Source organism: Thalassophryne amazonica, chromosome 14 (genome assembly GCF_902500255.1).
Source record: "Thalassophryne amazonica chromosome 14, fThaAma1.1, whole genome shotgun sequence".
NCBI lineage: Eukaryota > Metazoa > Chordata > Actinopteri > Batrachoidiformes > Batrachoididae > Thalassophryne > Thalassophryne amazonica.
Genome location: NC_047116.1, coordinates 4,740,345 through 4,766,495, shown reverse-complemented (window position 1 = coordinate 4,766,495; position 26,151 = coordinate 4,740,345). Strand labels below are relative to the sequence as shown.

Below are 26,151 nucleotides of genomic sequence, written 5' to 3'. Positions count from 1 at the left end.
CAAAGAAAAGAGGAAGACGGGTCGACTGTGACCAGGGTCACGGTTACATCAGACAGACGACACGTCGTCCCTACAAAGAACAAAGTCAGAAAAACAAAGACAATAACAGAGAATTTAATATTATTATATTATGTATGAAAAATAAAACGGGAACAAACAACAGTGCAGGAAAAACCCAACGAGCTGTCCCACCAACACGGTAAACGCTGCCGAACGCTCCCTCGGCAGCCGAGCGCTCCCTTGGCAGCCGAGCGCTCCCTCGGCAGCCGAGCGCTCCCTCGGCAGCCGCAGCCGAGCGCTCCCTCGGCAAACGCAGCCGAGCGCTCCCTCGGCAAACTCAGCCGAGCGCTCCCTCAGTAAACACAGCCGAGCACTACCTCGGTAAACGCAGCGCTCCCTCATGATGATGACAACTCCTCGGGTCTCTGGTGGAACAGAGTGTAGAGTTTTGGGGTGTAAATCTTGACTGAGATCTGTCAGATTCAGGAGTCTGGATGGTTCCAAACACCCAAATCGGGTGTTTCAACTCAAACAAAATAAAAAACAAAAAACAAAACCCACGCCACCATCTTTACCCTGATCAGCTACCAGCGTGTTCATGACTAAGCGTGCGGTGGCGGATCAGATCACTGTGCTCTTCTCAGGGGTCAGCGGTCTGACATCATGTAACATGACTTCCTGCTGCAGGCCAGCTGTAACTCCTCCCACAGGTCTGTCAAATCTCATTTGTTTTCCTCAGACATTCAGCAGGATGAAGTCAAAGTGTGAAGGTCAAAGTCTGAGGTCTCTGGAACCAGATCCAGCAGATGTCCTCCACCTCACCGGGACTTCCTGAGGTGAGGTATTACTGAGCAGCTAATTCCTTCTCATTTCCTGGTCACACGTTCTGCAGCTTCCCTCGTGGATTCAGAGCTAATTCCCTAACCAAAGGAATCCTCCTGTTACAGAGACAGGAGAGGACAAAGACCAAAGACCGAGAGACTCGACCCTACCCCCCCGCCTGAAAGGAGTGCTAATTAATGTGTGGCGATACACACACACACACAGAGCAGCGAGTGAAAGCAGACAGCGGGAACGCTGAGGAGGAATCCGGGTTCCCGCTGATGATCCAGATCCTTTAATGAGAACCGTTAACCCCCAGCGACACGCCGCTGACTCTGAGCTGTCAGCGCGCTGATTAGCATGTGAGTGACAAACAGAAGTACGGCTGCGGCGGGCACATGGCGTCTGCGTGTCATCAGAAGTCAACGTAGAAATATTTCCACTGATGCCCCAACATCTGACCTTTGACCTTCTGAAACATTAAAGTCAAACTGAAACTTTTTAGCCGTTTGTTCACAGCGCTGCTCTTTTCAGGAAGATGACGACGTGCGTCATGTGACACTGTTTAATCTTCAGGAGCGCGTGCTGATTGGTCAGACGAGCAGCAACAGTTTGCACAGTTCATCTTCTACGTCCTGGTGCTGATGACACAAACCTGGTTCATTCTGAAGGTTTCCAGTGTGGCAACCCCCAGATCCAACCAATCACCGAAACACGACTTGTGGACATTTGGACCATAAACATACGTGTCAGTTCCACATTTATCCAAAACCATCCTGCAGCTGTTGAGATGGTTGTGTTTTTTCTGTTCTCGATGTCGAACCCTCAGAAAGCTGCAGGTGCTTTGGAATGTTCAGGTCCAGTCCGTCCTGACTGAGAAAACCCAGCTCCAGTCTGCTGCTTCTCTTTGTGGTCTCCTACATCCTCTGGAGCTCCTGCAGCTCTCTGTGGTCCTTCATCACCCCAGTGACCTCCAAGATGAATGCAGACGAAGATGAAATGAAAAAAAAAAAAAAAAGATCAAGTGTGGAGAAAGTAAGTATGTTCTGAAATCTCATTAATATGCATAACGTAGCAACCCAAAAGAAAATAAGATCCTCTCATTTAGAGATCGGTGATTAAATATTCCCCTTTATGTAGCACCCAAGAGGTGCATTTTAAAATTCAAATACTATTTACTCCAACGCACAATGTGAAACGAGCCCGATCACCAGAAAACCAAACGAAAGGAGACCTAATTAAAAGGACACTTGAAAGACAAAGAAATGCTTGTTGAGGAGACAATGTGACAGATGAGACTCTACTTAAAACTCACCATCTGAAAGAAATAGAAATGCCTTTATGTGTCTGAGAAAAAGCAGAGAACTCCTGAGACTTAAAGCAAACAGGCTCCTGAAAACACACAAACCGAGTCTCAGCGCTGCGTCTCAGCTCCTCTGTCCCACACACGTTTGGTGTCACACCTCCAGATTTTAAAATATTTAGAAGGACCATATATTGGACCAGAAATCCTTGTGGACACTGCAGTGGACACAGCAGTGGACACGGCGGTGTGTCTCTCTGGAAAGACGTCCAACATGCAGCAGAAGTCTGTCCACACTCTGGGGAAAACCCAACGTGCACAGAGACACCGCTGAGTTCAGGAGATTAAACTCCTCTAGATCAATATGACTTTGAAACACATCAAGATATTTCTACAGAGACAGTGCACCGTGCTGCAATAATACTAATTACTATATGGCTGCGACATTACGCGCGCTCTGACTGGCTGATTACCAGTCTGATATTTTCCCATATCAAGCCGGGGTTCACCCAGGACAGGACGCCATGTCTTTGGATGTGGGAGGAAACCGGAGCACCTGGAAGAAACCCACATAAACACGAGGAGAACATGCAAACTCCACACATAAAGGCCACAAGAGGGAAGTGAACCCATGACCTTCTCGCTGGGAGGCAACAGTGCTAACCACTAAGCCACTGTGCTGCCCGTCAGACATGAAAGTACTCCAAAAATATCTTAAACAGCATTGAAAGAAAAAAAAAAAAACACACAGATTGAGAGCTAACCAGCTAACGAATAGGACCATCAGTTAACAACTACTTAATGGAGCTTAAGAAAGCAAACGAGCCCAACTCCTCCAGCAGCATATTTGGGCGATGCTGTGAGTTTGTGTGTTTATATATGTAACAGCCATATAATAAATGAATTATTAACCTCACTTGCTCGGTCTGTACAGGGAAATCAGACCTCGATGGCGCTCGGTCCGTACTAACACCTCGGTCTGATATTTCCCCGTACAGACCTCGTGCTCAGTTAATAATCCTTTATTACAAGATGCTATCTCAAAATTTTGAGATACAAAGTCATAATATGGCAAGTCACCATTTTGAGACGCAGATGTTTAGAGAATGCTACCACAGCACTGCCACCTCATAATAACCAGATGCTAAGTCAAAGCTAAGGGATGCTAAATCATTATAACCAGATGCTAAGTCATAATAACCAGATGCTACATCATAATAAGCAGACGCGAAGTCGTAATAGGCAGGTACTATGTCGTAATAAGCAGATACTAAGTCGTAATAAGCAGATACTAAGTCGTAATAAGCAGGTGCAAAGTCGTAATAAGCAGGTGCAAAGTCGTAATAAGCAGGTGTAAAGTCGTAATAAGCAGGTGTAAAGTCGTAGTAAGCAGATACTAAGTCGTAGTAAGCAGATACTAAGTCGTAATAAGCAGGTGCAAAGTCGTAATAAGCAGGTGCAAAGTCGTAATAAGCAGGTGCAAAGTCGTAATAAGCAGGTGCAAAGTCGTAATAAGCAGGTGCAAAGTCGTAGTAAGCAGATACAAAGTCGTAATAAGCAGATACTAAGTCGTAATAAGCAGGTGCAAAGTCGTAATAAGCAGGTGCAAAGTCGTAATAAGCAGGTGCAAAGTCGTAATAAGCAGATACTAAGTCGTAATAAGCAGATACCAAGTTGTAATAAATGGTAAATGGACTGCATTTATATAGCGCTTTTCCATTTGCATCAGATGCGCAAAGTTCTTTACAATTATGCCTCACATTCACCCCGATGTCAGGGTGCTGCCATACAAGGCGCTCACTACACACCGGGAGCAATAGGGGATTAAAGGCTTTGCCCAAGGGCCCTTAGTGATTTTGCAGTCAGGCGGGGATTTGAACCCATGATCTTCTGGACTCAAGCCCAACACCTTAACCACTAGACCATCACCTCCCCCAAAGTTGTAATAAGCAGATACTAAGTCATAATAAGCAGTTACTAAGTCGTAATAACCAGATACTAAGTCATAATAAGCAGGTGCTAAGTGGCAATAAGCATGTGCTAAGTCATAACAGCTGTAATTATGCAACAATAAGAATTAATTATGAGGTGCTGCCTGATAATGATTGGAAATAATGATTTAGTAAAGGTTGGAAAAACTTTTTTCCTCCACTGGTGGAAATGAACTTCCACCTGGTGCTGCTTTTATCTTCAGATATTTCTCACTGGTGTTTTATTATGAACATGCAGAGTGGGCATGTTCAGATGATGTTTCCAGCGTTTTGGTGAACAGCTGCGTTTGTTTGGATCTTTTTTTTTTCTCGTTTCAATCCTCTTGAGGTAAGAGCTGATCCTCTTCGTGCCGCTGAGCCTCACGACTAAAAGCTGTGAGGCTCAGATTTAACTCACCGCTGTGCAGCCACGCTCACCTGGAAACAGCTGCCCCCCCCCCAGCAGCTCCCCCTCCTGGAAAGCAGCGCCGGCAATATGACCGTCCCATAATCTGAGGATCCAGGTCACACGCAGATTAAAACCAACAACCAGCCACAGCAACAAGAAAAAAGAAACCCCACAGGGTGGCAGAGGGAGCAGAGAGGCAGATGAAGGGGGCGCCTTCCTCTCTGAATGTAAATCCTAATTTAGGACGGAATAAAAACCAAACGTCTGGATATCAGCAGAAATAATCCATCTGTGTTTTGTTCAGTTTAGACCAGATTACACCATGGCAGCTTTTGTCACGACGCACGGCGACAAATGCACAGTGATGATGATGATGATGATGATGCAGTACCACTATGTTGGGGGGTTCTGGTGTTTTACTAACTGACATTTTTTTGGGCTGCATGTTGGTTTTCATGACATGTGACTCGTGTACAGGCAATAACAATTATTACTAGCTTGTTGCCTCAGTAACTGTGCAGTAACAGTGGAGCTAACGTCTCCAATACCTGATAACGGTGCTAGCATACAAATTAAATAACAAAAATTTCACTGGAGGGAAACACTGAAGAACAGACTTTTCAGATGGCGCCCTCGGTGTGTGCAGTTATTTGGTCTTGTTTACATTCCCGGTCCGCCAACATGTGCATGTTTTGTGCACATGAGTCCTAACCTGTGAAACTGATTCCCCGCCCACACATTTCTAAAGGAACAGAAGCTCTCACAATTCATCACGTTGCCGTTACATTAAAAATGTCAGTTTCCACAAATTCCTCCATAAGTCAATATTCAGGTGCAACAAATGACTGAGCAAGAACATGGTCGGAATACAACCAACACACAGCGCTCGTCATCTCAGAGGGAGGGATGGGGAGGAGTGGCTGAGGAGGGAAACAGTTTGGTGTTGAAATGTGGAGCTAGTGGGACACCTACTGGCAGAAAAATAATATATAGCACCTTCAACCCAGAAGGTTCAAAATCCAAACCTGTTTCCAGATCAGGTGAATAATGATCATCTTGGTGATATGAGATCATCAAGCCTTGATTTGAATACAAAATAAAGTGTCTCTTAGAAAATCTGTTTTACAATTTAATGGTTAAAAAGTGAGTCAGAATGACATATTTTTCCACAAATCAATCATTCTGATCGTCGCTGTAATGAAATGACATCACTGGTTTACGTGTCAGTGAATGTGAGATGAGTTTGTGTGTTTTAAAGATAATGACTGCTGGGATTTGAGGACAGAGATACAGAGCATCCAGAAAGTATTCACAGCCCTTCACGGTTTCCACATTTTGTTATGTTTCAGCTCGGGCTGACACGATTAGTCGGGTATAGCGGAGGTGATGGTCTAGTGGTTTAAGTGTTGGGCTTGAGAACAGAGGAGCCTCAGTTCAAACCAGAAAATCAGTAAGGCCCCTTGGGCAAGGTCCTTAATCCCCTAGTTACTTCCGCTGTGTAGTGAGTGTCTTGTATGCAGTAGTAGGCATAGCTAACCAAAAAGTTAGCTTCAATAACCGTTAATCCGCTAACTGAGAAGTTCACTCACTCACTCATCTTCAACCACTTATCTAGACTTCCCTTTCCTGGGTCACACTGACCACCTCTGACTGGGGGATCCCAAGGCATTCCCAGGCCAGTGTGGAGATATAATCTCTCCAACTAGTCTTGGGTCTTCCCCGGGGTGCCTGGAACACCTCCTAGGGAGGCGCCCAGGAGGCATCCTTACCAGATGTCCAAACCACCCCAGCTGGCTCCTTTCAACATGAACAAGCAACAGCTCTACTCCGAGCTCCCCACAGATGAGAGAACTTCTCACCTTATCTCTAAGGGAGACACCAGCCACCCTCCTAAGGAAGCCCATTTCAGCCGCTTGTCATTTTCTTTTTGTAAAAAAAAAAAACAAACAACAAAAAAAAAACTGAAAAATTCTCGAAAACTGAAAATTCTGTTTGATTCAGCACTTTTAGCGAATGTGTGTCAACTGGTATTCACACTGCCATGAACACTGCCATCCAGTAGATGGAATATTTACAAATACAGATTTGTAAAAACCAACGCACATTACAGAAACTTGTGTTTTTTGTTTTGTTTTTTACATATACCGACCAACCACTGATGACAGGAAAATAATTTTCCCATAATACATTTCGGCATGCGTGTCTGTAAAATGCTAAAACCTTCAAAATTACTGCATTACATTAAAACTAAAACATATAGCTGATATTTTCAGTTTGTAAAATGACAGAGGTGACATTAATTTCAATAACCTATCTAGAATTAGCTTGTTTAAAATTTTAACCACAAGTCAAAACTGTCTTGCTGTGCATGACTCCTGTGATAAGTCTGCAAGTCTGTATGGTGTGAAAATAAATGATCTTTTTTATTTTCTCTTCTTTTCTGTCTGGTAGCCAGCTCTCCTCTGCTGGCAGAGGACTGAGCTCGCTCTCTCTCTCTCTCTCTCTCTCATAGCTCTCTGTCTGCTACAAAACATGTAACAGGCAAACACTATAATGTATGACTTCAAGCTTCACAAATGTTGTCGGAACTAAATTTAGCGGACGTTAATTAGTCCACTGATGCTTTTCAATGTTAACTGAAAAGCTAATCAGCTAACAAAAAATTTAGCTTTGTTAATTAGCGGTTAGCAGATTAGCAGAACTATGCCCACCACTGCTTGTATGGCAGCAGCCTCACATCGGGGTGAATGTGAAAAAAATTTGGCAGTACTCACAAACGTACTTAAACATCCCTTGTTTATTGTTTCAGCATTCTAAAGAGACAGTGAGACAGAGGGAGGGAGAGACAGCACTCCATGTTCTGTTCTGAGAACAGAGCGCATTTCCGAAAATAAATAAAAGTACTTCATTTAGTCATATGGAGTCCGACTGGGTCAATTTGGATAAATTGTTGGAGTCAGTTTGGGTAAACCGTCGCACTGCTGTGCTCATGTTCAGGTGCAGCCTGACTAACTGAGGATTACACCGACCGCCTGGGCTTACGGGCCGGTGTCAGGGGAGCGCTGAATAATTACCCAGGAAAACAGAAAGGGATACACTAAAATTTGACAATCTGTGTGATAACGCTGCGACATTGTGCCATTGCTTAGGGAGAGCCCTGGACTGTTGATGTTGTTTAAAAATGCAAAAGTACTTTTTATCCAATTAATTGCCAGAATAATTGATAGAATACTCTATTACTAAAATAAATCAATAGCTCCAGCCCTAGTTTCAGCTTTATTCTAAAAATGGATCAAATAATTTTTCTCTCCTCAAAATTCTACACACAATACCCCATAATTTTGCAAATTTATTAAAAATAAAAAAATTAAGAAATCATGTATCCATAAGTATTCACAGCTTTTGTTCAATACTTTGTTGATGCACCTTTGGCAACAATTCCAGCCACAGGTCTTCTTGAATATGATGCCACAGGCTTGGTGCACCTATCTTTGGACAGTTTGGTCCATTCCTCTTTGCAGCACCTCTCAAGCTCCATCAGGTTGGATGGGGAGTGTCGGTGCACAGACATTTTCAGATCTCTCCAGAGATGTTCAGTCAGATTCAGGTCTGGGCTCTGGCTGGGTCACTCAAGGATATTCACAGAGTTGTCCTGAAGCCACTCCTTTGATATCTTGGCTGTGTGTTTAGGGTCATTGTCCTGCTGAAAGATGAACCGTCGCCCCAGCCTGAGGTCCAGAGCGCTCTGGAGCAGGTTTTCATCCAGGATGTCTCTGTACGTTGCTGCATTCATCTTTCCCTCAATCCTGACTAGTCTCCCAGTCCCTGCTGCTGTAAAACATCCCCACAGCATGATGCTGCCACCACCATGCTTCACTGTAGGGATGGTGCCTGGTTTCCTCCAAACATGATGCTAAAGAGTTTAATCTTTGTCTCATCACAACAGAGAATTTTGTTTCTCCTGGTCTGAGAGTCCCTCAGGTGCTTTTTGTCAAACTCCAGGTGGGCTGCCATGTGCCTTTTACTAAAGAGTGGCTTCCGTCAGGTCACTCTACCATACAGGTCTGATTAGTGGATTGCTGCAGAGATGCTGTCCTTCTGGAAGGTTCTCCTCTCTACACAGAGGAAAGCTCTGTGGAGAGAGGGCTCTGACAGAGTGACCATCAGGTTCTTGGTCACCTCCCTTACTAAGGTCCTTCTCCCGTGATCGCTCAGTTTAAACAGGTGGCCAGCTCTAGGATGAGCCCTGGTGGATGCGAACGTCATGCTTGGTTTGTGTTCTGACTGTCAACTGTGGGACGTTATATGTAGACAGGTGTGCGTCTTTCCAAATCATGTCCAATCAACTGAATTTACCCCAGGTGGACTCCAGTTAAGCTGTAGAAATATCTAAAGGATAATTAGCGGAAATAAGAGGCACCTGAGCTCAATGTTGAGCTTCCTGGAAAATGCTGTGAATACTTAGGTACATGTGATTTCTTAGTTTTATCTTTAAGAATTTTGCAAAAACTCTCAAAAAACATTTTTCACATAATCATTATGGGGTACTGTGAGTAGAATTTTGAGGGAAAAAAAATAATTTACTCCATTTTTGGAATAAGGCTTTAAGATAACAAAACCGGGAGGAGGTGAAGCACTGTCAATACTTTCCTGGTGGGTTAGGAACATAAAACCTGAACATCTGGACCTGGGTACCAGTCAGCACTGAGACCTCCCACCAGGCTCGTCTGGTCAGTATTAAGACAATAAAGTGGACGTACCACCTGTGTGGCCAGACGATGTGCAGAGCTTTAACGCGTGGTCCCGTTGTAGGCTCCTCGCTGCTTCTCGGGTCAGCTTCAAGGAAGGTCTGACCTGGAACCACATCCTCATCTCCACCTGAATGAAGATCCTCAGACCTGCGAGTATTAAATATTACATTACTGGGTCAATCCCTCAGATATGTGAGTTTGCGTCCCACTAAAGAAGACAAGCTCTTATGAACGTTATCGTTTCATGTCATATTTTTATGTAAAATTAAAAAAAAAAAAAAAACACTTTTCCATGACGGGACCAAACATTTCACAAAGTATAATGAAATTTTGTTTTATTTGCATTTCACACAGGTTATATTTTGAATTCACAACGTTTAAAGGCTCCGACCCCTCAGAAATTATAACAAGTTGATTAATGAGCACAAAAAAAAGAGGAATGTGTGTCAGCAGAAAGGATTCCACGTTGTCTCACCGTGTGATGCAGAGTTGGTGCTGAGTGCCCGATGCACTGATGTCCTCACCAGGAGACAGTCCTGCAGCCCGGCGGAGGAGCTTGTGTTTGGGGAGAAGCCTGCATAAAGAAGCAGAACAACTTGTAGAAATGTGATCACAAAAAACATCTGACACAGACATGACTGGAAATGGAACCCCACCACTGCAAACAACGTCCGGCAAGGCCTGTACAGGGCCAAAGACAAACACGGAAATGAGGACAAGCACTAAGATGAGTAGAAGCATGGAAACAAAGACACACAAGGGGACAAGGAGAGGCACAGAAACAACGGCATGCAAGGCAACAAGGAGAGGCACAGAAACAAAGACATGTAAGGGAACAAGGAGAAGCACAGAAACAAAGACACGCAAGGGGACAAGGAGAGGCAGAGAAACAAAGACATGCAAGGGGACAAGGAGAGGCAGAGAAACAAAGACACGCAAGGGGACAAGGAGAGGCACAGAAACAAAGACACGCAAGAGGACAAGGAGAGGCAGAGAAACAAAGACATGCAAGGGAACAAGGAGAGGCACGGAAATGAGGACAAGCACTAAGACAAGTAGAAGCATGGAAACAAAGAAACACAAGGGGACAAGGAGAGGCACAGAAACAAAGACACGCAAGGGGACAAGGAGAGGCACAGAAACAAAGACACGCAAGGGGACAAGGAGAGGCACGGAAACAAAGACACGCAAGGGGACAAGGAGAGGCACGGAAACAAAGACACGCAAGGGGACAAGGAGAGGCACGGAAACAAAGACACGCAAGGGGACAAGGAGAGGCACGGAAACAAGACATGCATGGGAACAAGGAGAGGCACAAAAACCAAAGACATGCATGGGAACAAAGACATGCAAGGGAACAAGGAGAGGCAAGGAAACAAAGACATGCAAGGGAACAAGGAGAGGCAGGGAAATGAGGACAAGCACTAAGACGAGTAGAGGCACAGAAGCAAAGACATGCCCAGGGACTAGGAGAGGCATGGAAACTAGGACTGCATGGGGACACAGAGAAGCATGGGACAAGGGCTGCGTGGGGACACAGAGAAGCATGGGACAAGGGCTGCGTGGGGACACAGAGAAGCATGGGACAAGGGCTGCGTGGGGACACAGAGAAGCATGGGACAAGGGCTGCGTGGGGACAAGGAGAAGCATGGGACAAGAGCTGCGTGGGGACAAGGAGAAGCATGGGACAAGAGCTGCGTGGGGACAAGGAGAAGCATGGGACAAGAGCTGCGTGGGGACAAGGAGAAGCATGGGACAAGAGCTGCGTGGGGACAAGGAGAAGCATGGAAAGATGCTGATGTCACTGCAGCAGGAATGGGAAACACATTGGAAGTTCTGGCACCGGCTCTGTGGATTTATGAGGGTGGGAGTGCTGCTTGGCAGGAAGCTCACAGGCACTTCACAAAAAAGACGACCACATTCTTCCAGACCAAACCAGTGTTTTTCCTGGTTTTAGCCCATTTACAACAAAGCACAAACACTTGACATCACCGCTGACTGTTTTCCAACAGAAACACCGACGAATTCTCAGCGTGTCACCGTCATGAAAAACACTCTTCCACCTTTATGACATCAAAGTCATCCAGGCTTTGATATGCAATAATTACAAAAAAAAAAAGTTTTTCTTGCCTCTGCGTCTCTGCGCTGAGTGCTTCAAAAGCATCAGAGCGTTTTCTGGACTCCTGGTCTCAGATGAGTTGATTCAAACGCATCAGAGCGTTTTCTGGACTCCTGGTCTCAGATGAGGACGTCTCAGGAGTCCAGAAAACGCTCTGATGCGTTTGAATCAACTCACCAACTCAGCATCTCTGCGCCGCATCCAAGAACACGACACATGGCTTACAGACTTCACAGGGGAGGGAAAAAAGCTGTATATTGGAAACAGATACAGCAGGAGATATAAAGAATGAAACTGTTTTTGTTGCTGTGCATGAACGGCTTCTCAAAACAGAGTCCTGAAAAGAACTAAAAATTGTTTGAAAGATGTCAATTTTCCTGTTCGTAGGTTTTTGTTTTTTTGCTCTCTCCTCCTCTGTCTCCTCACCGGCTGTCAGGCTGAATCAGCCGAGCTCACCTTCTGTGTCTGCGTGCGGCCAGAGCGCTGCGTCATGCCTCCTTCCTTGTTGGGCCGCAGCACTTATCGCTTTGATCTGATAACAGCTTCTGGTGGAGATATAACGGCTCGTCTGCGGAGCAACAATACCGCCCGAGGTGTACAAAACTCAGAATGAAGCACTGGGAGGAGTAATGCTGCTAAAGGATCTATAACGAGCGCTTGTGAAGCGGGACATTAAGACATTACCTTGACAAGCTGATTGATAAAAGTGCCAAAGAGCAAAGCGCGCTGATGGATTTACTACATAAGAGACATGGACTCGGTTTCTTCCTCTCTGACAGTCGGGCGCTTGTGGTTAGATATGACCAATGGTGCTGCCTCCGAGGCCCCTGGGAAAATTTTATTCAATAAGCCATTTTAGAAATTGGATGAAGAGGTTTTGACTAGCAGCAATAAAAACAGGCTTGTATCTACTGGGGGGGCTCCAATTAGCTTATTTATAAATCAACAGCAATTTCTCTGATGACTTTACCTCTGTGCATTTGATTAAATATGAAAGGATGAAGGGGAGAGTCAAAGTCAAAAATCATTTGATCTAATTTCCTTTATTGGCAATAATCACAAGTGTCTCCCGGAGCCGGTAATGAAAAACCGCACGGACATTAAAGGCCACGGCAACACCGAACCGCCCCCCTCGCTAACCTGCTTCATCTGAGCTAAACGCCGAAAAATATACACCGGCTGGAGGAGTCACCACGTCATCATTTTACCCCATTACACACCACACAGAATCATGCCTTCATCAGAGAAATAAGATTACAGTCTGATGACATGAACAGCCAAAGTCGTGACACAACATCTGATTGATCTCAATGATTTTTAAAGTCAGACTGAAAATATCATTCATTTATTTTACAACTAAACAGATTCTCACCAGTTCATAATGATGGTGTGTTTGCAGGAGTTCAGATAAATTACAGTTATACGGAGATTAAAGCAAAAAATATATATATAAATCTTCTGACTGAAAATGTTTTTACAGCCAAATCATAATCTGTTCACCATCTACTGTTTTACAGAAACCCTTTTGTCATTGCAATCTAGAGATTTAAGTAGAGAAGCTTGAATCTTTGACTGGACTGGGTTGCTTGACGTGAGGACGTTTCGCTTCAAATCGCAGAAGCGTCCTCAGCTAAAATTCTTGCTCTGGTAGTCTGACTTCTGTCTTGACTCTTGTAGAGAAGAATAAACAGAAGCCACAAAAGCTGGAGTTTTAAACCTAACCAGACCCCTCCTACAGAGAGGCAGACTGCTATAGGCTAGTGACTAAACAGTAGCTCTAATTAGCACCTATTGTGCTCTAGTTAGCACCCTCCTAATGACAGGGCAGCTGCCCTCCTAATGATGGGACGGACGCCTCTCCTGATGGCTCCCTTGATGACTCTCCTGATGACGTGAATGACTAGAGATTTAAGGTAAAAGCAGGTGGAGACAGTTAAGAAAAGAGCAAATTGTTCTGCTGAACAGATTATATTTCACTCACTAACTGTTGCTGCTCCTTTTCTCACGTAGCATCACATTATAGAAAGACTTTAACCTGCACATTATTTAAATACTTCAGGGAAAAAAAACACTTTAAGAGGACAGCTTTTCTGCAGTTTTTACTTAATTCAACACCAATTAAAATATCAGGCCTACAGCCAGGAGCTGAAATGGGGGGGGGGGGGGGGGGGGGGGGGGGCGCTTTTTGGTGAAAGTGGCCTTATGTCAGCAGGGGGTCCGGGGGCCTACAGCAGTCCCCAGACCAGGGATGCATTCTGGATGGACGCCGACCCCCCCCCCAGTTTAGTTGTTCTACTTAATGTGTGTTGTATTTTGTATTTTCACCTTTTTCTTGCCTTTTACTGAAATGGATATCACAACCGACACGTTTGTTTGATCAGATTATTAACCACAAGAGCTGTAATTATTTTCATATTTTTGGCTTCCCTCATCCTAGCTGACCTGATTTTAAAGCTCGAACCCCAAACAGACCCAGTAATGCTGAGCTTAGACATTACATTAAAAAAAGATAATGGTTCACATCCCATTTTAGTTATGCAGAAAAGTTAAATTAACTAAAGTTATTTTTATATGGCTCATCTTCTTTCCGTCTTTGTGTGGACTCAGCGGAGCTTTGCAATCGTGTGTTTTCAGCCAACTTTCAAGCCTATAAATTCTGTTCAAGCATTTGAAAACAGCACAATGCGCCCCTGTCATTATTGTATGCATCACTTAAGGCTTAAAGCCTTTGAAACAATCCCTGTAAAAGCCTTAACTTTTACAGTCTGCTAATGCTACTATATATGAAATTCAGTGGGAGCAGTGTGAGTTTGGGAGCTCGAATTTTTGCCCCGTTTGTCCCACGCATGCGCAGATGTGATGAGCACTTTGCTTATTCCACTTAGTCCAGAACTATAGTAAAACTATAGTGAAACTCAGAAAGAGTGATTTAAACATGTTAAAATGATCAAAACAACAAGTTGCAATCATTCATTCTTCAAAAAAGAGCTTTAAGAACAATTCACAATGTAGGTTATGGAGATCACACCAATTCATTGTTTATTGAATCTAAAATATTAAAAATTCACGATATGATTACATTTAAAACTGCGCAATTAATGTATAAAGTGATAAATAAGCAACTGCCCCTCAGAATTCAAGAATTTTTTAAGGAGAGAGAGGGAAAATATAATTTAAGGGGCTTGTATCATTTTAAAGTTGCTGGCGTTTGGACGACCACGAAAGGCTTTTGTGTTCTACTTGTGGCCTTAAAATATGGAATAATCTGTTGAAGGAACTCAAGCGATGTCCAAATGTCAATCAGTTTAAACGCCAATATAAGGAAATGATGTTCTCTGAATATGTGAAAATTGTCTAAATTCTCTGAAAATTCAATATATGGTTGAAGGACTATATAGCTGTTGGTTAAAGTAAGGACAATTAAGTTATTAATTTTGGTTTTTGTTTCTGTGTAGGCTCTCAGTTGTCCAGGTGGTTTCCATAGTAGAGAAGCTTGAATCTTCGACTGGACTGGGTTGCTTGACGTGAGGACGTTTCGCTTCAAATCACAGAAGCTTCCTCAGCTAAAATTCTTGCTCTGGTAGTCTGACTTCTGTCTTGACTCTTGTAGAGAAGAACTCACGTCAAGCAACCCAGTCCAGTCGAAGATTCAAGCTTCTCTACTTTGGTTTTTGTTGTTGTTGTTTTTTTTTATATGTGATGTGTGCTGTTATTGGTGTGGATATGATGAGGAATTTGAGTTTATTTTAAGATATCTGTGTTTTGCTGTTCTGCTCATTTTATTGGTTTTGTTGCGATAAGTAAAAGTTGCTGAGGTCAAAGGGGTCGGTGTATATAAGCTTTGCTTCTACCTACACCCTTTCGGCTGCATGGGTTGACTGGCTGAGAAATCAGTTTTGTTTTATTTTATTGCAAAGTGCAGAATAAACTTGAACAAGTACAGCTTAATTATTTCTCTACAAGTGCTGAAAATTCAACAGCGCAGCTGAAGTAATTTCAGGTTGTGACGCTTTCTGCTCTGAACTTAATGACCAAAAACAACATCCGAAGACGGCACTTCTAGAAAAAGCTTGGAACATCTTACAAACTGGATAAAATCATTAACCAGTAAAGATACACAAGTGTTATTTGCAGGCTGACTGCAGATTCCTGGGGGCGGAGTCGGGCCGGGCTCTGGCTGGTTGGCAGGGCTGAGGTGGTCCAGCACTCTGCAGCCTTCAGGGACGAAGCCGTCCTGGCTTTACTTCAGTCAGAGTAAAAGGTTTTAAAGCGCTGAGGTTACCGTCTCAGGGGGCATCACTTCAAAACCATCTCATCAGCATAAAGATGAGAATCACGACCACTTAACAACGCTGATGGGCGGCCGTTCGGTGCAGTGGACGGTCTCGGTGGCAGGAGCCTGAGCCGGTCATTAGAACACATTAGGATCCACATTAGAGTCATTACGAGGTGACCCTTCAGTCACTCCCATCCAGGGCGCTGGCTGCAGCGCGGCCGTCGGACGCCGCGGCCCGGCGAACTCTGGGGGATTTCCTGAGGTGAGTCCTGACTCTGTTGAAGATGTGGAAGGAAAGGCGCGGAGGGACGCTTTGGTGGAGATCGAGCACAGAGTGCTGAAGTGAATGCGCCTGCCTTCATGGTGTCCTTTTGTTTTGGGTTACGGGGCAAAACATAAACTTATGCAACGTGCATATGGTGGGAAAAATGTGACATCAGGCCTGAGCAGATTATTTTCGGTCCAGAGGAGGCGAGGCATCTGTTGTGGATCTGTAATACCCTGAAAAAAAAAAAAAAGCTCTGCGTTCAGTTGGTTTCCTCTAAAGGTGCAGCTGGAAAAAGAAAATCCCAAGCGGCTGCAGGAGAGTGGAATTGAGGGCTACAAAAAACCCCAGTGGGCACAGCAGGGCTGATCCCAAAGTAATCACTAACCAGAGTCAGGTCCATAAGGGCGCCGACACGAGCACAGGTTTGCTGTGGGGTTCTCGTCACAATCTGCACATCGTGCAAGATCACACCAACGTGCAGTGCACATCTCCACTGTCAGCACAGACACAGTCAAACCACAGTTAGTCTGTTTTCTCGCTCAGCCCGCGGCTGAAGACGGCACACGCTCACCGATCTGAACGACCTCAGCCAGAACAGCGCACACACGCCCTCCTCAGCTTCCTGATATTTCTTATCAATTATTGCTGTGACTGGACGATGTGCGTGGAGCGTCACCCTGCCTCTAGTGGAGCGCGGCAGTCGGCAGAGACGGTCTGCTTTTAACTGACTCTCTTCACATCAACACGCACCTTTTGTCTTCACTCACGTTTATTTCACCTGTGTTGAGATTTACGCAGCTATCACCTTAAAGACAAGAAATCCATATTTCTGAATTTCTTTTTCCAAATTTTCCAATTAATCTGCAGATTACATGTGTGTGCCGAACAGGCGGTGGCGGTCCGTACAAATCAGAGATCAACTATGGTTGAATTTGAAATCACTGCCTTATAATCTGGTTTTATTTGTTATGTTAAAGATGTGCACGACTGCATGACGTCTGAAGGCAGATGTCTGTAAATTGTTTGGTGGTAGAACAATCCGGAACATTACCTGAAGTTTGTGTGGAACAGAAGAAGACTAAAATACAGATCTGCATGCGTGGTGCCACGGATACACACCTGACGGCCAAAAACCACCTGAAGATCTTCAACAAACATAAAACCAGTAAAAGAGCAACAGGAGAAGGTGGTAATGAGACAGAAAGCCGCCACAGGTCAGAGGGGTACGGATATTTTGACAAGCAGCGTCCACACATGGACCCCCGACCGGTGACATCACTCCATAAGATAACAAAAGCAGGTTTACACGGCTGGAGCCCTAAACTGAACCTGGACTGACTCTACGAGCTTCTGGTCACAAGGCCGCTTGTCACACTCCGTGACGTGATGTCACAGATACGCTTGCGCAGGTAAGAGCAGATTGCGTGGAGACAACTAACCAATTAACTAACAACTAACCAATTCTGAGAACCTTTGAAGACACTTTAGACATTCTGCACTCAGTTACGCGGCATCAGTGCCAGAGAGAAGTCCAGGTCTCTGTGACGGCCTGAAGAGTTTAAGAACACTTATTTTTCTGGCTGATGTTACGGCTGGACGTTAGCCAGCGTGCGCAGCTAGAGTTCGGTATTAAGGACAAATCACCGATGCTGAGTTTGATCCTTAATTCATCACTATTCATCACAGCTCACTGCCTAAACTTCAAAGAGCCATATGGACCTAATTGTGGTTGTTCCTGGCACACGAGCGAGTGGCGTACCTCCAGCTTTAGCGAGGACGACAGCGAGGCAGCAGGCCGACGCCACCTCACCTACACACAGCGCATTACAGGACGGAGGTGTGACCTCAAGTAACCCAGGAAAATGAAGGTGGCCGGCAGCTGTTTCCATCATCCCCGCCAGCTTAAGTCACAGGAGGCGTGATTAGGATGGCGAGCTGCCGTGTTTTCATCAGGATCCGCTGCTGCCACTTTGAAGTAATCAAAGTGGAGGTTTTAGCGCATCAGGTCTTCAGAGGACGCAGGACCCAGAGGTCAAAGGTCCAAATCCGCCAGAGCGACGACAGTCTGCTGCACATTAAAATGCCATTTGGACAAATGAAGCAGTGAAGGAAAAACAGCGACTCACCAAACTAAATACATCGATAAACCTCCGGGTCCAAAAGTATTTGGGTACAGGCCACATTTACTTTTGACGTCTGTCACAGCACACTGACTCACAAGCTTTTACAGTCAGCATCAAACCTTAAATTCATCAGCGTCACAATGACAGCGTCTGTGCCCCGCCCACTTTTTTAATAGGCCAACTATCTACTGAGCCATTTCATGTCCAGGTTCATCCGTCCTAAACTCATCCAAAAGACGGAGAAAAGAGCTGATTTCTCCTGTGGGACGTCTCGGAGTATAATTAAATCATTCAGATTTAACAACAGGTCGTCTCTTACACTGAGTGAGCGCGCATGAAGGCGTGAGGGGAGCCACCAAGAACGACATTTTACTCTGGTTTTACGTACCCACTTATCTATTATCTTTGATTTAATTTTGTTTAATCTTTGATTTAATCCAATCCACTTTATTTATATAGCACATTTAACAACAAAGATGTTTCCAAAGTGATGCACATAGAATGAACATAATAAGACCCCAATAGTCATGAAATAAATTAAAAATAAGTAAAATAACAATAAAAATAAATAAAACATGCAAAGATGAAAGAAAACTAATAAAATCAACAGATATAAATAAATACAGCATACAAAAGATAAAACCAATAAAATCAACCTGGATAAAAACAGTAAAAATCACAACAATAAAACAGGACCACACAACTCACGCAGTGTTTCTGTGTAGGCTCTCAGTTGTCCAGGTGGTTTCCATAGTAGAGAAGCTTGAATCTTCGACTGGACTGGGTTGCTTGACGCGAGGACGTTGCTGATGACGTGAATGACTCATTACCATGAACAAAAGACTGAAACTGCTTTGACCTGAGTACCCCATTGTAAACAGCGGATAAAGTGTGTCTCAGACCCCCTCCCCGGTTAAGGCTGGGTTTCAAACATTTCACAAAGAATGCCTACTTGACCCCTCTCTCAAACCATTTCTTCTCTCTGGCTAATATTTTAACTTCCTTGTCCTCAAACGTGTGGTTAGTGTCTTTAAGGTGGAGATGAACTGCAGACTGAGGTCCACTGGCGCCCTCTCTGCGGTGCTGGTATAGCCTTTTGTGTAAAGGTTGCTTAGTCTCACCTATGTAGTGTTCGTTACAGTTTTCCTGACATCTGATAGAATACACTACATTGCTCTGTTTGTAACTAGGGATCGTGTCCTTAGGGTGAACTAATTTCTGTCTCAAGGTGTTAACCGGTTTAAAGTAAACTGGGATTTTGTGCTGTTTGAAGATACTCTGTAGTTTTTCCCCTACTCCTGACTAAGCAACCTTTACACAAAAGGCTATACCAGCACCGCAGAGAGGGCGCCAGTGGACCTCAGTCTGCAGTTCATCTCCACCTTAAAGACACTAACCACACGTTTGAAGACAAGGAAGTTAAAATATTAGCCAGAGAGAAGAAATGGTTTGAGAGAGGGGTCAAGGAGGCATTCTTTGTGAAACGTTTGAAACCCAGCCTTAACCGGGGAGGGGGTCTGAGACACGCTTTATCCCCTGTTTACAATGGGGTCCTGTGGTCAAAGCAGTTTCAGTCTTTTGTTCATGGTAATGAGTCATTCACATCATCAGCAGAGTTGTCAGGGGAGGGACAGCTGCCCTGTCATTAGGAGGGTGCTAACTAGAGCACAATAGGTGCTAATTAGAGCTATTGTTTAGTCACTGGCCTATAGCAGTCTGCCTCTCAGTAGGAGGGGTCTGGTTAGGTTTAAAACTCCAGCTTTTGTGACTTCTTGATTATTCTTCTCTACAAGAGTCAAGACAGAAGTCAGACCACCAGAGCAAGAATTTTAGCTGAGGAAGCTTCTGTGATTTGAAGCGAAACGTCCTCGCGTCAAGCAACCCAGTCCAGTCGAAGATTCAAGCTTCTCTACTATGGGAACTCACGCAGTGTTAAAAACCAGAGAATAAAAGTGGGTCTTCAGACGAGACTTAAAACACTCCACTGTGGGGGATGTTTGGACATGGAGGGGCAGAACGTTCCACAGAGGACGCCCTGTCCCCCCTGGTATAAAGTCTTGTCTTAGGCACCACAAACTGGAAATGGTCCTCAGACCTCAGAGCACGCGCCAGAGAGTAAGTCTGTAGGAGGTCAGTGATGTATTGAGGGGCCATTCCATTCAAAGCTTTAAAAAAAACAATAAAATCTTAAAATCAATTCTAAAATTAACAGGATGCCAGTGCAAAGATGCAAGAACTGGGGTTATGTGATCACGCTTCCAAGCCCCTGTTAAAAGTCACGCTGCAGCATTCTGGACTAACTGCAGACGGGAAAGAGCTTGTTGGCTGATGCCAAAATAAAGTGCGTTACAGTCGTCTAGACGACTTGAAATAAAAGAGTGCACAAGTTGTTCACAAAGGTTATAAGATACAAACGGTTTTACCTTTGATAAAGGACAGAGATAATAAAAGCACGATTTCAAAACACCATTAATTTGTTCGTCAAGTTTAAAATCGCCGTCTATGGTGACCCCAAGGCTGGTGACTTTGGGACATACAAAATCCTTGAGAGGTCCCAAGTCAACAAGGGCACTTCCAAATAACATAACCTCTGTCTGGCCCTCATTAAATTTAAAAAAAATTCTGCGATAACCAATCCTTGACGTCACACAGACAGTCGAGTAGGGGTGTCAGGGGGCACAGGCTGTCTTTAGCGATAGGCATGTAGATTTGACAATCATCAGCATAAAAATGGTAGGCCATGTCATGTTTTTTAAAAATTTCTCTGAGTGGGAGGAGATATAGAGCAAAGAGGATGGGTCCCAGGATAGAATCCTGGGGGACTCCACAATGAAGAGGGGCTGAAGACGAGGTGGAGTCCCCCAGCCTAACGGAGAAAGACCTCTCCGACAGGTAGGACCTAAACCACTCCAGAACAGTCCCCCTGACACCCACACAGAATTGTGTGGTCGACTGTGTCAAAAGCTGCAGTGAGCTCTAAAAGCACTAAAACGGCTGAACTGCCAGAATCAGTTGTTAAAAGGAGGTCATTAAAAACCTTTAAAAGTACAGACTCAGTACTGTGAAGTGCTTTGTACTCTGACTGAAACAGATCCAATGTGTTATTTTATATTGTCCTTGTGTTGTGTTTTTAGTAATACTGGAAAGCACTTTGGTCAAACTTTGGGCTGTGGAAAGGGCTATATTAAAAAAGATGACTGATTGATTGATTGATATGCGTATCTGCATTACTTTTTGCAGATATAAAAACTTATTTTAATGAATAAACAATGCAGAGAAAAGCTTTTGCTGTTAGCAATTGTGTCATCACAGTTTGTCCAGCAGAAGGCACTCGAACAGTATTGTTTACAATGCTGTCAAGCATGGCTGGGACCCCTATTGCCCTTAGCTACAAGAAAGAGGCAAAGCAACTGGTTGCCATTCAACTGTAAATCATCAATAATTATTTGGGTGAATAATCAATATGGGTGAATAATCATTCACCCATATTGGCTTCTCTTCATTGGCTTCCTGTTAATTCCAGAATAGAATTTAAAATTCTTCTTCTTACTTCAAAGGTTTTGAATAATCAGGTCCCATCTTATCTTAGGGACCTCATAGTACCATATCACCCCAATAGAGCGCTTCGCTCTCAGACTGCAGGCTTACTTGTAGTTCCTAGGGTTTGTAAGAGTAGAATGGGAGGCAGAGCCTTCAGCTTTCAGGCTCCTCTCCTCTGGAACCAGCTCCCAATTCGGATTAGGGAGACAGACACCCTCTCTACTTTTAAGATTAGGCTTAAAACTTTCCTTTTTGCTAAAGCTTATCGTTAGGGCTGGATCAGGTGATCCTGAACCATCCCTTAGTTATGCTGCTATAGACTTAGACTGCTGGGGGGTTCCCATGATGCACTGAGTGTTTCTTTTTATTCACCTCTTTTTGCTCTGTATGCACCACTCTGCATTTAATCATTGGTGATTGATCTCTGCTGTCTTCCACAGCATGTCTTTTTCCTGATTCTCGCCCCTCAGCCCCAACCAGTCCCAGCAGAAGATTGCCCCTCCCTGAGCCTGGTTCTGCTGGAGGTTTCTTCCTGTTAAAAGGGAGTTTTTCCTTCCCACTGTCGCCAAGTGCTTGATTTGGCGCTATATAAATAAAATTGATTTGATTTATTTACTTGTCATAAGTGGTTTGATACCAAAATGTTATGAATCACACACACACACACACATATATATATACATATATACATATACATATTCAAAGGATTCAAAAGAATTTTATTGTCATATGCACAAAGGAACATGTTCCCTGCACAATGAAATGTGTTTACTGCATTTAACCCATCCTAATTGCCAGTTAGGAGCAGAAGTCGCCTTTAGGCGCCCGGGGACCAGCTCCAGATGTATGTCCTGCCTTAGGTCAACAGCAGGGCTGAGCAAACCATGACTGGCCTCATGACGACAGACGACACACACAAACAACACACATAAGCCAGCCCGGTACATGAACACATATAAAAAGCACACACAAGGTAAAACTTGGGAAAGAAAAACCTGCATTGCTGCTGCATTGAATCATGCAGCAGCAATGCAGGAAAAAACCCATAAGCACAATGAACAATGATCACACACAACAACAGGATGAGAGATGATATATACATATACATACTGTATTTTTCGGACTATAAGTCGCACTTTTTTACATGTTTTGGCCAGGGGTGCGACCTATACTCCAGAGCGACTTATAAATGAAAAAATATACCAGTAGATTCTCCTTTAATTTACCATAATAAAAAAATTTTACGTGACAGAGTCGCTCTATGTTTTAAAATGGCCACCGGAAATGGAAACGCAATGCATCAGACGGTATGGCGGCCGCCCTATAGGTCACGTTGGTCACGATAACCAATCAGAGAAAAGAACATCGGACGCGTATTCCTCACTTCACCCAGGCCCACCTGACACAGACAATGATTGTGAAACAGCGTGTGAAGCAGATGAACACGGTGCTTGCTATTATTCCTGGAGGGTTAACAAAACAGCTTCAACCCTTGGATATCAGTGTGAGCAGAGTGTTTACGTTGACGCTGAGAGCTGCGTGGGAACACTGGGTGAGCGACGGCGGAGGTTTAGCGTCTGCACTTGGAAGGAGCTGGCGTCGACACCATGGGGAGGTCACGAGCTGTGCAGCTAGATGCTGCACGAACATCGGCAGCAGACACCTGGTGTGTACTATGGTCCACAGCGGGTAATGTGTCAGAAAAGAACCGTTCAGCGATGGTGCGGGTTATGGTTCAGTTGCAGAACCACATTCATGTATTCTGTCGAATAAATCTTCTCAACTCAAGGTGGCGCCATTTCTTCCTTTTGGCATCACAATATTATCATCTGAACTTTTCATGTTAACGTACCTGTATGTCCATGTGACTTATAGTCCAGTGCAACTTATTCATGGTTTATTTTTCTTTATAATAGATATAGATAGATATAGTGGCTGGTGCGACTTAAGAGTCCGGAAAATACGGTATATATATATATATATATATATATATATACACACACACACACACACACTACCAGTCACAAGTTTGGACACACTTTCCTGTGAAATTCTTTCCTGCTGCTTTCATGTTTTTAATTAGTTCTCAGGGCAACTTAGCAGCAACTTATCACACATGGCAACAAAAAAAAAGAACCTTGTGCAGATGTGCAGCCTGTAATTCAGAAACCCTTCACTGACATCAGTCTGGACAGCAGCCCAACGTGAACTCTGCTGAGGTTTTATTCATAAAGGTGAATCCAGCAGGTTTTACAGCTGGTGGGGATAATGACCTTTGACCTCTTCACAGTCTTCATTGTGCAGCACAGACGTGCAGCTACCTCTGAACGTGAGGAGGAGAACTTTTCAAAGCGGATATCCTGCCATCTGCTCCCAAACGCCTCATTCCAGCACTCAAACGCACCACGACCTGAGCCGACTGACACATCAGCCACATCAGGGACTTTCAGACGCCGCCAGAGAAACAACCTTTTCCCAATCAACTTAAAAGCAGATTCAACTGTCTGCTGCCACTTACACACTTAATGAGAAGCAGCCCCCCAGCCCCCCCACCACCACCCGATGGGAGGGCTAAAAATAAAAGGATACACACTGCGCTCAAACCTGCGTCTGGTTTCCGCACACAGCACGTGCAGCGCACACCCGTCCATAAATTAAACTGGCGTATTGATCATAATGTGCGCCTGCAGCAGAGACCATCAGACCGCTTACCGACAACACATTAAAAAAAATACGCAACCAGTAAAAAAAAGAAAATAGTCAAAGACTCTCTGACAGCACAGGTCTGTGGTCTGAGGATGGATGGGAACCCGTCACCAAGGGTCCAGGTAAAGAGTTTAGTACTTTGAATAATCCTACAAAACCAGCTGTGCACACAGAGAGCACACACCTTCAAAGACAAACAGGTTGATGTGTTGGAATGATTGCGTATTTACTTACTAACGCAGCTTTATTAACACAGTGGATCCGGGTTCACACTAAAGGTCACGCAATGATCGTCTTTAACGGGACCTGACCCACTGAAACACAAAAAAACCAAACATTTAAGGTAAAAGCAAACAAGATCAAAGGTGTTCAAAGAGCACAGCGAAGCCCCACCCACATTTCAAAGTATCAGACATGCAGAGAAAAAAAGGTATCAAGAAAATATCCGAACTCATTTAAATAAAACCGGACATTTTCCTGTCAATCAGCAGGGAGCCAGCTGGACCAAAATCAAATCCCTTCAAGACCAGACTGATCACAAGAGCAAGCAGAGTCCACATTCAGATTCAGATCCTGATCAGCTGCACGACTCCAGTTCTCCATCTTCATATGTGGGATTATTCCACCAGGTTTCATGAAGATCAACAGAAACGTTTCTGAGCAAGTTAAGTCAAGTCTGGGAGCATGTGCTGGTGCTGTGTTTTACCACATCCACAATACCAAGGGACCACCTCGAGTCCTGGATGGCAACCGCCAGGGCAAACAACCAGTCCAATCTATCTGCTGTAGCCAGGTGAAACGTGGACGTCCCCTCGGTCTTCTCCAGCCACTGGGGACACTCAGGCTAGCTGGATCATACATGGAGAAACGGGTCACATGACCCTAAAATGTCGAAGCTGATGCTCCCTCACAATGTGAGTGATCCTCCTCCTCTTAGTGACCACTCGTTTGATACAAAACCACTCCAGCAGTCCCTACGGATCGTTTGGAGACACCGAGTACCAAGACATGCAGCCATCATCTTAGGTCACTGGGTAATGTCCAAGTCTCACAACCACACAGTAAGACAGGCAGCACCAGGACCACGTTCAAAAAGACTCGAACCTTCAATCATCTGCAAAGATATTAACATCTGAGCAAAAATACCACCCCAAAAAAATGCATCTGTTTTTGTTTAATGATATCCAGATTATTTGCAGCTAAATGGCGCTGATCATATGACCTCCTTTGGTGGAGGTAAACCTGAAGAGCTGGTGGTGTGGAAGAACATGGTGCCTGGTCAGGGATCGGTGGCAGCGAGCTGCACAGCGCCGGCCTCTCGCCCAGAGTCATTTTCAGCTCATTTTCAGATGGTAATTTGCTTGATCCAAAGCAAACTCACAGAGTGTAAGTAACCGATTATATGCATGGCCGACAATCCCCTGACACGCCCACGGGCCGTCCCCAGACCCAGCCTGCGCAGCGCTTTGAAAACACACAGCACTGGGGAGGTGGGCCAGATTTCTCCACAAAGGTATTTATGTCACACATCGTCCTGAGCTGAGGTGAATCCAAGAACGACCACCGGCTCGGCCCAAGAGAAACCCACCGGGAACCCCTCTCTCACCCCACCCCCTGCCACACCCAAAACAAAGTCATGTTTTGTTTTTAAAGAGTCGCGGCTCTGAGTGCAGCAAGGGCTCATTGTGGTCATCGCGGCTATCTATCAATCGCCTTTTGATGGGCGGATTTTTGTAATTTAATAGTGATTGACTTGAGCCAGCAGAAACCTGCGCGGGACAAAAGCCGTCACATTCATCACTGCTGAGCAGCGGGACGGGGATGTCTCTGAGGACCGTGAGTCTGGACAACTCAGACTCTGAGG

General features: G+C 44.6%; 1 protein-coding gene across 1 annotated transcript in view; it reads right to left on the bottom strand.

The window, feature by feature from the left end:
- Positions 1–26,151, bottom strand: part of gtdc1 (glycosyltransferase-like domain containing 1) — a 98,008-nt gene that overhangs the window by 14,314 nt on the left and 57,543 nt on the right. Inside the window, exons 5-6 of the mRNA XM_034186273.1 lie at positions 9,731–9,829; positions 9,265–9,402 (exon numbers count right to left, since the gene is read on the bottom strand). Coding sequence (XP_034042164.1) covers positions 9,265–9,402; positions 9,731–9,829 — 237 coding nt within the window. The remainder of the gene's footprint in view (positions 1–9,264; positions 9,403–9,730; positions 9,830–26,151) is intronic.